The 13,271-nt window shown below is 40.5% G+C and overlaps 1 protein-coding gene across 1 annotated transcript; it reads left to right on the top strand.

Annotated features, from left to right (window-relative positions):
- Positions 1–10,551: 10,551 nt before the first annotated feature.
- LOC311129381 (trace amine-associated receptor 13c-like) lies at positions 10,552–11,508 on the top strand (the record flags this gene model as incomplete). The annotated part of the gene is made up of 1 exon (XM_084161666.1): positions 10,552–11,508. The coding sequence occupies one exon, from the start codon at positions 10,552–10,554 to the stop codon at positions 11,506–11,508; it is 957 nt and encodes a 318-aa protein (XP_084017792.1).
- Between the last annotated feature and the right edge of the window lie 1,763 nt (positions 11,509–13,271).

Raw genomic sequence — 13,271 nt, 5'->3', positions numbered from 1 at the left:
CACCTCCCTCTGCAACTGGATCCTGGACTTCCTGACGGGCCGCCCCCAGGTGGTAAGGGTAGGTAACAACACATCTGCCACACTGATCCTCAACACGGGGGCCCCTCAGGGGTGCGTGCTCAGTCCCCTCCTGTACTCTCTGTTCACCCATGACTGCATGGCCAGGCACGACTCCAACACCATCATTAAGTTTGCCGACGACACAACATTGGTAGGCCTGATCACCGACAACGATGAGACAGACTATAGGGAGGAGGTCAGAGATCTGGCCATGTGGTGCCAGGACAACAACCTCTCCCTCAACGTGACCAAGACAAAGGAGATGATTGTGGACTACAGGAAAAAAAAGAGGACTGAGCACGCCCCCATTCTCATCGACGGGGCAGTAGTGGAACAGGTTGAGAGCTTCAAGTTCCTTGGTGTCCACATCACCAACGAACTATCATGGTCCAAACACACCAAGACAGTCGTGAAGAGGGCACGACAAAGCCTATTCCCCCTCAGGAGACTAAAAAGATTTGGCATGGGTCCTCAGATCCTCAAAAAATTCTACAGCTGCACCATCGAGAGCATCCTGACTGGTTGCATCACCGCCTGGTATGGCAACTGCTTGGCCTCTGACCGCAAGGCACTACAGAGGGTAGTGCGTACGGCCCAGTACATCACTGGGGCAAAGCTCCCTGCCATCCAGGACCTCTATACCAGGCGGTGTCAGAGGAAGGCCCTCAAAATTGTCAAAGACTCCAGCCACCCTAGTCATAGACTGTTCTCACTGCTACCGCACGGCAAGCGGTACCGGAGTGCCAAGTCTAGGTCCAAAAGACTTCTCAACAGCTTCTACCCCCAAGCCATAAGACTCCTGAACAGCTAATCATGGCTACCCGGACTATTTGCACTGCCCCCCCACCCCATCCTTTTTACGCTGCTGCTACTCTGTTAAGTATTTATGCATAGTCACTTTAACTCTACCCACATGTACATATTACCTCAACTACCTCAACTAGCCGGTGCCCCCGCACATTGACTCTGCAACGATACCCCCCTGTATATATAGCCTCCCTACTGTCACTTTATTTTACTGTATATATAGCCTCCCTACTGTCACTTTATTTTACTTCTGCTCTTTTTTTCTCAACACTTTTTTTGTTGTTGTTTTATTCTTACTTTTTTTGTTAAAAATAAATGCACTGTTGGTTAAGGGCTGTAAGTAAGCATTTCACTGCAATGTCTGCACCTGTTGTATTCGGCGCATGTGACCAATAAAATTTGATTTGATTTGATTTGATTCACTTACCCAGTAGAGACAATATAGTCCCAGTGACATCAGTCACAAAGCACAGGTTGAGTTTTGCTGATGCAATATGCTTTTTGAGAATCGTGTGTGTGTGTGTGTTTGTGTGACTGACTGACTGTGTGTGTGTGTGTGTGTGTGTGTGTGTGTGTGTGTGTGTGTTGTGTTTGACACCTTTAATTGGTAGAGTGATGTATGTGTCGTTATTACAGAGCCTTGCATGTTAGTGCTAACAGGTCCCTCTGGAATCTGAGAGCACAACAAACCAGACAAAAAATATGATTGGGTCAGAATACTGCAGGGTGATGTCTGGCAAATATGTTTCCCAATGATGTAACTGTCTCCCTCAACTTTAATAATTGTTTCATAATTCAGTTCAGATGGACATTTTTACAAGTCTATGTAATGTTCCTATGGAATGCCATTAGTGCATCCACCATGAAGATATGCCATCTTATCAACTGCCTGACTGTCAATTTTCTTATGCACTGGCCAAATGACATATACTGTGATCTGTCCTGTAGTTTCTCAAGGCCTTCCTTCCAAATCTAATTTCATTGTCTTGGGTATTGGAAGTCTAAAGAACTTCAGTATGAGATTTTGCATTTGAATCGCAGGGCTGGCATCTAACGCTCACCGGTAGTTTTGTATCTTATGATAGCTAGCTTATTGCTGAACATTTTTCAGAAACACACCCTCTGTTTGGAGCTCCATCTATGCAAAATATTTGATGGGTTTGATAAGTGGCAACCTGTCACTAGTTCCCAGAACCTTTATAGAAACTTAGGAAAGGGTTCTTTAAAGAACCATAAAGGTTTCAATTAGAACCTTACGATCATGGTTCTTTATCTCTTTAACTGTCTCTTCTAGAAAAACATGTAGAAACAATTATTTAATCTTAAATTCCTGTTACTAACAACTCAAATAGGAATTTCCAATTGTGTTTTTCTTTAACTTGCTGTTTACTCTACCTGGCAGTTGAGAAGTCAAGAGGGTCATACCAGCGATACCATATTAGAATGGCAATTTGCATAGCATTTTTACTCATCTCAACAATATTGCAAAAAATTACTTTAGGTCTGCTTCAATGGCTTTTATACTGTATGCAGGTAAGCATTGTTAAATGAGGACTGATGTCACATTTTAATAAATGACGTTAATTGCATATGTATGTATTAAATGAATACGTTTTCAGGTGGTGTTGGTTTTCTTACATTTCAATTAATCCAGGTCCTTCCACAATGTTTCCCACATGTTCAGACTACATGTTGAGATAATATATGACAAAGTGCAGTTTTTATTACTATTATAGGCATTATTTTATAGGCAACCTTAGGTCAGAATATTGATTCATTAATCCCATGGGTCATGAAATGTTGTTAAACCAATGTATGTTGCCTAATGTAGTGTCTTGTCAACAATGAAATCATAGTTTTCACCAAAAGAAGTATTATTTTATAAAAAAATAGATGTACCCTATTCTTTTTCCACCATACTTTTTACTGAGTGCATTCTAAAAATATTCAGACCCCTTGACTTTTTCACATTTTGTTACGTTACAGCCTTTTGGTTTAAATAAAACAATTTCCTCATCAATCTACACACAATACCCCATAATGACAAAGCAAAAACAGGTTTTTAGAAATGTTTGCAAATGTATAAAAAAAGGAAATAATCTATTTACATAGGCCTCCTGTAGCTCAGTTGGTAGAGCATGGCGCTTGCAACGCCAGGGTTGTGGGTTCGACTCCCACGGGGGTCCAGTATGAAAAATGTATGCACTCACTAACTGTAAGTCGCTCTGGATAAGAGCGTCTGCTATATGACAAAAATGTAATTTTAAAAATATTCAGACTCTTTACTCAGTACTTTGTTAAAGCACATTTGGCTGCGATTACAGCCTCAAGTCTTCTTGGGTGTGACGCTACAAGCTTGGCACACCTGTATTTGGGAAGTTTCTCCCATTCTTCTCTGCAGATCCTCTCAAGCGCTGTCAGGTTGGATGGGGAGCATCGCTGCACAGCTATTTTCAGGTCTCTCCAGAGATGTTCGATCAGGTTCAAGTCAGGGCTCTGCCTGGGCTACTCATAAACTTGTCCCGAAGCCACTCCTGCGTTGTCTTGGCTGTGTGATTAGGGTCGTTGTCCTGTTGGAAGGTGAACCTTCACCCCAGTCTGAGGTCCTGAGAGCTCTTGAGCAGGTTTTCATCTCTCTGTACTTTGCTCTGTTCATCTTTCCCTCAATCCTGAATAGTCTGCTAGTGCCTGCCACTGAAAAACATCCCCACACATGATGCTGCCACCACCATGTTTCACCGTAGGGATGGTGCCAGGTTTCCTCCAGACGTGACTCTTCGCATTCAGGCCAAAGAGTTCAATTTTGGTTTCATCAGACCAGAGAATCTTGTTTCTCATGGTCTGAGAGTCCTTTAGGTGCCTTTTGGCAAACTCCAAGCGGGCTGTCATGTGCCTTTTACTGAGGAGTGGCTTCTGTCTGGCCACTCTACCATAAAGGCCTGATTGGTGGAGTGCTGCAGAGATGGTTGTCCTTCTGGAAGGTTCTTCCATCTCCACAGGGGAATTATGGTGCTCCGTGACCATCACCTCCCTGACCAAGGCAAATCTCCCCCGATTGCTGAGTTTGGCCGGGCGGCCAGCTCTAGGAAGAGTCTTGGTGGTTCCACTGTGTTCTTGGGGACCTTTCCAAATCATGTCCAATCAATTGAATTTACCACAGGTGGACTCCAATCAAGTTGTAGAAACATCTCAAGGATGATAAATAATAAAAAATAATATAATATGCCATTTAGCAGACGCTTTTATCCAAAGCGACTTACAGTCATGTGTGCATACATTTTGTATTGTGTATGGGTGGTCCCGGGGATAGAACCCACTACCCTGGCGTTACAAGCGCCGTGCTCTACCAGCTGAGCTACAGAGGACCATCAATGGAAACAGGATGCACCTGAGCTCAATTTCGAGTCTCATAGCAAAGTGTCTGAATACTTATCTAAATAAGGTTCTTGTTTTTTTATCTGCCAAAATTTGAAAAAAAACTGTTTTCGCTTTGTCATTATGGGGTATTGTTTGTAGACTGATGAGGAAAAACATTAATTTAATCCATTTGAAAATAAGGCTGTAACGTAACAAAATGTGGAAAAAGTCAACGGGTCTGAATAATTTCCCAATGCACTGTATCAACCGCCTGGTAAGCACATTTTTACGAAATTCTTGCTTTTGAACCTTTTTACATTGAAACTTTTGTATTTACATATTCCTACTATTCAAGGTCTCTACTGACAGGAATGGTGCTATATTAATCCCTCACTAATTGAATTCCTGACTTTTGTACAACAACTTTGGTGACTGATTTTGAGTTTTCTTACAGCCCTCTGAATGGGCAAAGTTAGAGTGCCACAACACTGATCTGCAGCAACCCAAAATCATACAAATTATGTTAATTGATGCAGGAGGGCTGGGGGAGTTGACCAATCAGGTTCAAGTGATGTTTTTTTTCATATCCACTTCTAAATCTATTGTCAAAACATGCCCTACAAGCTGGTTGAGAACAGGGTTCACTACATATTCGTCGCCAAACCCACTGGCTCCAGGTCATCTATAAATCACTTCTAGGCAAATCCCCGCCTTATCTTAGATCATTGGTCACCATAGCAACACCCACCCGTAGTCTGCGTTCCAGCAGGTATATCTCACTGGTCATCCCCAAAGCCAACACCTCCTTTGGTCGCCATTCCTTCCAGTTCTCTGCTGCAAATGACTGGAACGAACTGCAATAATCTCTGAAGCTGGAGACACATATCTCCCTCACTAACTTTAAGCATCAGTTGTCAGAGCAGCTTACCAATCACTGCACCTGTACACAGACCATCTGTAATTAGCCCACCCAACTACCTCATCCCCATATTGTTATTTACATTGTTATTTATTTTTGCTCATTTGTACCCCAATATCTCTATTTGCACATCATCTTCTGCACATCTATCACTCCAGTGTTAATACTAAATTTTAATTATTTTGCACTATGGCCTATTTATTGCCTTACCTCCATAAATTACTACATTTGCACACACTGTATATAGATTTTCTATTGTGTTATTGACACTTCGTTTTGTTTATTCTATATGTAACTCTGTGTTGTTGTTGTTTTTATCGCACTGCTTTGCTTTATCTTGGCCAGGTCGCAGTTGTAAATGAGAACATGTTCTCAACTGGCTTACCTGGTTAAATAAAGGTGAAAAAAAAGAGAAAAAAAGAAAAAGGGTAGAACCTTCAAAAATTGTTCCATATAGCACCAAAAAGGGATCCGCTATGGTTACAAGACAAAGAACCCTTATCTGGCACCATGTAGAACCATTTGTTTTTAGTGTGCATATACACACTTCAGCTGATCGCATACTACAGTATCTCTTCTACATCTGAAGAGACAGCTGGAAATGCAGGTATGGGCAACTTCAGAATAGCTTCCCTGTCTGATTTCTGGAACTCAGCTGTCAGGATCAAGGGAAAGATGAACGGAGCAAAGTACAGAGCGATCCTTGATGAAAACCTGCTCCAGAGCACTCAGGACCTCAGACTGGGGCAAATATTCACCTACCAACAGGATAACGAACCTAAGCACACAGCCAAGACAACGCAGGAGTGGCTTTGGGACAAGTCTCTGAATGTCCTTGAGTGGCCCAGCCAGACCCCAGACTTGAACCCGATCTAACATCTCTGGAGAGACTTGAAAATAGCTGTGCAGCGATTCTCCCTATCCAACCTGACAGAGCTTGAGAGGATCTGCAGAGAAGAATTGGAGAAACTCCCCAAATACAGGTGTGCCAAGCTTGTAGTGTCATACCCAAGAAGACTCGAGGCTGTAATCGCTGCCAAAGGTGCTTCAACAAAGTACTGAGTAAAGAGTCTGAATACTTATGTAAATGTTATATTTCTATTTCTATATTTTTATAAATTTTAAAAAATAAAATAAAATCCTGTTTTTGCTTTGTCATTATGGGGTATTGTGTGTAGATTGATGAGGGGGAAAAACAATTTAATCAATTTTAAAATAAGGCTGTAACGTAACAAAATGTGAAAAAAGTCAAGGGGTCTGAATACTTTCCGAATGCACTGTAAATTCTTGTAATTCTACACATTTTGCCATGGGAAGTAAAGAAAATGTTGCAGTTTTAAAGCAAGTTTCCTGCAATTCTACTCATTTTGCCATGGGGCTGAGAATTTTTTTTTGCAGTTGTACAGCTAATTTCCTGCAATTCTACTAATTTTGTCTTAGGGTGAAGAGAAATGTTTGCAGTTTTGAATATGATATCTGAGTTAGAGTGCCTAACAAAATCAATGGGGTGTTGGTTACCTGTTGGTAAATTGACCTTGATTACTACAAGTAATAACAGGAACCTCGACGTGAGAAACTTAAACAAGTAAAACTAATATCATTGAAGAGTTGTTCACTTACACAGTAGAGACAATATAGTCCCAGTAATTTTACATTTACGTCATTTAGCAGACGCTCTTATCCAGAGCAATTTACAAAGAGGTGCATTCACCTTATACCCAGTGGGATAACCACTTTACAATGTTTTTTTATTTTTAAATTTGGGGGGGGGGGGGGGGGGGGGTGGGTTGGGGTAAGGGCGGGGTAGAATGATTACTTTATCCTATCCCAGGTATTCCTTAAAGAGGTGGGGTTTCAAATGTCTCCGGAAGGTGGTGAGTGACTAATAGGTTGAGTTTTGCTGATGTAATATGCTCTTTAGGAATCATGCAGAGGTGAAATCATATTTTTCTCTTATCCAGAGCGACTTACAAGAACAATTAGGGTTGCTCCAGGGAACGTTAACAGATTTCTCACCTAGTTGGCTCGTGGACTCGAACCAGCAACCTTTCGATTATTGGCCCAACATTTTAACCGCTAGGCTACCTGCCGCCGGTGTTTGAGAATTGTGTTTGTTGTGATTACAGTTTTTTCCAACTGCTTACACACAAAATCTTTTCATGTCACACGATTTTTGAAACCTCTCACTCAAAGTGCAAAACTACACACCAAATCTCCAAAACCATAAGCTATTTCTCAGCCTTTGACTCAGTTGTCAATTGCATAAAACACTTTTTTCAAAACACTACACACAATTTTCTACCTAAAGCACAAAAATCTGACAGGAAGTGACTTGCTTTCCTTTTCCAAACACAACCAATCAAAATGCTACACTTATTCACCAGGTCACACACACACTCCTCACATTTGCAAACACTAATTGCTTAACTGATCACTAACCAATCACTGCTTTACTGTAGTATAAGCCTATAAATAGGTTGAAGGTCAGATTACCTGTTTTGAACAAAGGATGCCAACAATAGACGGAGAGCAAGAGGAGTAGGAGGGAGAGGCAGGGGACAACAACGAGGACAAATTCAAAGACGAAGAGTTGGAAGAGGAGGAGGAGGAGGAGGAGTAGGAGGAAGAGGAAGAGGAAGAGGAAGAAGAGGACGAGGGCAAAGAAGAGAAGGAAGGAGAGCCATCTCTGATAAAAATAGGGCAACACTTGTTGATCATGTGATCAACCACAGTTTGACCATGAGAGAGGCTGGACTGAGAGTCTATTTACAGTGGCGTCCATAATCCAAACCTTCAGAAATGAGAACAGGTATGCAACTATCTAATGACTATTTTAGCATTACAGTAATGTACTGTAAAATATGTATGACTGCATAGTATTGCATAAACATTTGTAACTCTAAGCCATCCATTTACTGCACTGCATTGAATGAATGAGGTTGGTTATCATGCTGTACTACATTTATTTGTACATTGTTTACAGTTCCTATGCTGAACACATACTGTGTTTGAATTCTGTACAGAGTGGAAAGGCAAAGACATCATGGAGGACGAGGACGCTTGTTTACAGATGTACAAGAGACTGCAACTATAAATATGGTTTTGGCCAACAATGCAATTAGGATTCGAGAGATAAGAGAGCATATCTTGAATAATGACACCATATTTAACAACATCAATGCTGTAAGCCTGTCGACCATACAACGCATCCTCCAATGGCACCAAGTGACGATGAAACAACTTTACAACGTACCATTTGAGAGAAACTCTGAGTGAAGAATCTGCGACATGACTTTGTAGAGGTATGTATGCAACACTACTTCCAGTACTTCAGACAAACCATATTTACTCATCTGTATATGTAACTCTGTGTTGTTGTTTTTATCGCACTACTATGCTTTATCTTGGCCAGGTCGCAGTTGTAAATGAGAACTTGTTCTCAACTGGCTTACCTGGTTAAATAAAGGTGAAATAAAATAAAAATAAAAATCTGTATATCCTTTTGTCTGTTACAGAGAGAATTGGAGATGGATGCCCATGTACATTTATTTATGTGGATGAGGTTGGCTTCAACCTCACCAAAACCAGGCGCAGCGGAATAAATGTAATAGGACAGAGGGCAATTACCAATGTCCCTGGACAGCGTGGGGGTAATATAACTATGAGTGCTGCCATCACTCAAAACGGGGTCCTCCATCACAATGCCACACTGGGTCCGTACAACACCGGCCACATGCTCACTTTTCTGGATGCAATTTACACAATGCTTGTCCCTGATCCAGATCACGAGCCTGCTAGATTTGTGGTTATATGGGACAGTGTTAGTTTTCACCGGGCTGTTCTGGCCCAAAACTGGTTTGCCACCCATCCACAATTTGTAGTTTTGTACCTACCCCCATATTCACCTTTTCTAAATCACATAGAGGAATTCTTCTCAGCCTGGCGCTGGAAAGTGTATGATTGCCAACCCTATGCCCGCTTCTCCAGGCAATGGATGACGCATGTGGGGACATAGAGGTTGCCTCTGTCCAAGGTTGGATACGCCATGCTAGGAGATACTTCCCTTGATGTTTGGCAAGAGAAAACTTATCTTGTGATGTGGACGAAGTATTGTGGCCAGACCCAGCCCGGAGAAGAGATGAAGCGTAGCTTAGCACTGGTGATTGCCCCCCCCTACCAATTCCTGGACTGCCCCCCCGGGATCCCACACAGACAATTGTGTTCTTTACTGTATTCTAAAGAATATACTTTTGGTTTACATATGTTTATGGTTTTGTTGTATGCTACTGTATGCTACTGTTTGGCCTAATAAATATTTTCTGTTTCTACATTGCATTGGTGTTTACAGTGTACTTGTTACCCCTCTCAGCAGATTACTTTCCCTGTAGAACATTGTATTGAAATGTAGATATAAGCCTATGAAAGACCAAAGAGCTTTAGATTTAGAACAACAGTGTTTACATGGTATATCCAAAAATGTACTATTATGAAAGAAGTGTTTGCCATTTGATGCAAATGCTTCATTCTGACATGTGTTTATGGCATTTTGAATGCAGTGTTACATTTTGAAGGCGATGTGAGGCATTTTGCATTTTGTGTGTGCAGTTTTGTCAATTGTGTGTAGAGTTTTGAAAAAAGGAGACATCGTTTTGAAAACGTGTGTAAGCAGTTGGAAAAAACTGTAATATTGTTGTATTTATTGTATGTTCATGTTCACAGGGCTTCCTTGCAAATAAGACCCTGGTCTCAATGGTGACCCAACCTGTAGAAATAAATGTAAAAAAACAACAACATCTAAATTTAGTAGATGTATTTGAGTGTGTGGTTGACACCTTTCATTGGTAGAGTGATATAAGTGTCATTATGACAGAGCCCTGCATGTTTCCAATATGTGAATATGTTAATGTGTGACTTGTGTACTAACGTTCCAGTTTTCCGTACGTCATGTAATATATTGGGTTGTGTTTGTGTATTTCTATGCTGACGTCTCTAAATGAATTTCCATGTAAATGGACAATAAAGTATATGGTATCGTAGCGCAAACAGGACCCTCTGGAATCTGAGAGAACAGCATCTAACTAGATTTATCAAAATAAAAATCTAATCAAATGATTGACAACCTTGATGAAGCTGAGAAATAATGACTGTATCGATAGAAGAGGAGGGTGCTCAACCAACGTGAGTCGAGGTGCACATTTTTTATCATCATTGTGTGTGTGTGTGTGTGTGTGTGTGTGTGTGTGTGTGTGTGTGTGTGCAGAGAGTCTAAGGGGAGGGGAGTGTCTGTCAGTCTTTCAGGGATAAATAGAGAGGCAGAGCTCAGAGTTTGTCAGAAGGCTGACCTGACAGGGTCACGCACACAGGACCAAGCAGGAGCAGGACCTCAGCATTTTGATCCTTTATTACAAATGGAGACACAGGAAGATGTTCAATACTGTTTTCAAGACAGAAACTCTTCTTGCAGAAAGGCTTTGCTATCGACATCTATCTACATAACACTGTACATCTTCTTCTCATTGATTTCAGCAGTTACAGTATTTCTGAACATACTGGTGATCATCTCCATCTCTCACTTCAAGCAGCTCCACACTCCAACCAACCTGCTCATCCTCTCTCTGGCTGTGGCAGATCTCCTGGTGGGACTGATTGTGATACCAGTAACGACTGTAGCATTAATGGAACCATGCTGGGATTTTGGGGAATATTTCTGTGGGTTTTATTTCTACATCACTTGTTTATGTGCTTCTTTATCTCTGGGCAATTTGGTCTTGATATCTATTGACCGTTATGTTGCTGTGTGTGATCCCTTATTGTACCACTCTAAAATAACAATAACAAGAATGATGTGTTGTATATCAATTACCTGGTGTTGTTGTATCATATACGATGCTGCTATTGTCAAAATCTTTGTAAATGTACAGGTACCCAGTAGGTGTTTGAATGAATGTTTATTTGTTGAAGTATTTATGTGGGGTTTTATCATTGACTTTGTAATTACAATGGTTGTCCCGTGCTCTATTATTATAACACTTTATTTGAAAATATTTGTGGTGGCCAGATCACAGGCCAGAAAGGTATTTTCAAAAGAGTCTGCCAGTGTGTCTGGTGTTAAAACTGTACAGGCAAATAAGTCTGAGAGAAAAGCAGCAAAAACTCTAGCTATTGTTGTTTTCACCTATCTAAGTTGTTGGATTCCATTTCAATTGTATCTATTTTTTTTTTTTATTGACCATTTATCATCATTTATCATCAGCTTTTTGCCACTTGTTAATTCCTTAATTAATCCAATAATTTATGCTTTCTTTTATCCATGGTTCAAAGTAACAGCTAAACATATTTTAACTCTGAAATTAAGATGTTCATAGTTCCTATGCTTTTATTCCTAAATATGACACACATAGGTTTGATATGTTTTGTAATACATTTGTTGTAATTGCTTCTTTCATGTAACAATACACTGACATTATTCATCTCAGTGTTGTCATCATAGATACATGTGGTGTTGATGCAGAATGATTTGGATGGATTGGAATGGAATGACTTGGAGAAGGCATAAGAAGGCATAAGCTTGTTTTATAAAATACATTGTAGTCATTTAGGGTTGTAAATTCCAAATACCAAAGTCTGTGGTTGTTCCATGTTATTTAATGATAAAAAGTAAGTATTAAAATAGTACATTCCGAGGACGTCAAGATTCATTCTATATGTTGTTTAACATCTCCCTCTAGTGGCTCAATTGGGACACAATGCCTTCATCAGGTGTGGTAAAGTTGAAATGTACCATAATTTATGATATCAGATAACGTCCAAGTCTATCTCAATGGTGTATTGTGTAAGTAGTTGAGGGTAAAATGCAAGAATATGCAATCATGGGTAACACTTTATAGTGTTCCGTAATAAACCATTTGTAAGGCATTTATAGTTTGCTCACCATTTATTAATCATTACTCCCACATTTGTTAAATGTTAGTAAGCTAGGTATTTTCACATTCATAACTAACTACTATATGCGACCGCAGCAGACACTTCAACCTCAACATACTGGGTATGAACACTAAAAAAGTTGTTTAAAAATGTGTGAAAAACTAGCTTATTAAAACAAATGTGTGTGTAATGATACATTATGAAGAAAATATTTACTTTTTAAAGCTGCAATATGTAACTTTTTGGGTGACCCATCCAAATTCACATAGAAATATGAGTTATAGAGCTGTCATTCTCATTGAAAGCAGGTCTATGAAGCGGTAGATCTGTTCTATGTGCGCTATTACTATGTTTCCCATTCTTAAGTTTAGTTTTGTATTCCTTGGCTGCGTTGCTGACGGCTGTTTTGATGGCTGAGTTAACTTCTTTAGAGCCTGTACCATGTACAAATCATTTTTGGATTTGACATCAAATGTTTAATATGAGGCGACATTATAGAATGCCACCTTTTATTTGAGGGTCTTTTCATTCATAAATTAGAACACCTTATGTATCTACTCCCTCCATTTGAAGAAGTCATAAGAATTTGGACAACTTCACTTGTAGTGGAGTAACCCTTTAAACATAATGTTCAGTTAAATTATGTATTTAGATATTGGTTCCCTTACCCTGTAAGCAGTTTATGAACTAATCTAATGAGTGACTACAATCCACACTTTGGTTTTGGTAGTGTCAGGGCGTGTTGTAGGTGTAGTGTAGGAATCAAACGCAGGACGCAGACTGAATGTTCCAAAAGCTGTATTACTGGCCCAACACAGGCAACAGGACAACTAAGCCCGACAGCAAAACCACGCACGAAGGCGAAAGGTAAACGCGCACTAACAGGTGCGACAAAATGAACCGGTGCACACACAAGTGCAAATGAGCTCCAGCACAGTGGAGAAATACGCTCAACCGAGCAAAACACAACACTGACGGAAACAATCATACACAACACTAGACAAACACAACGAGAAACTTATAGGACACTAATTACGTAAAACAGAAACAGGTGTGGAAACAAACAGACAAAAGCAAACGAACATGAAACATCTATCGGTGGCAGCTAGAATTCCGGAGACGACGAACGCCGAAGCCTGCCCGAACAAGGGAGAGAGGCAGCCTCGGCCGAAACCGTGACAGGTAGTCACTGCCAATAAACACA

Source organism: Coregonus lavaretus (genome assembly GCF_964263955.1).
Source record: "Coregonus lavaretus genome assembly, chromosome: 5".
In the NCBI taxonomy this organism is placed as follows: domain Eukaryota; kingdom Metazoa; phylum Chordata; class Actinopteri; order Salmoniformes; family Salmonidae; genus Coregonus; species Coregonus lavaretus.
This window is presented reverse-complemented; position numbering and strand designations above follow the sequence as displayed.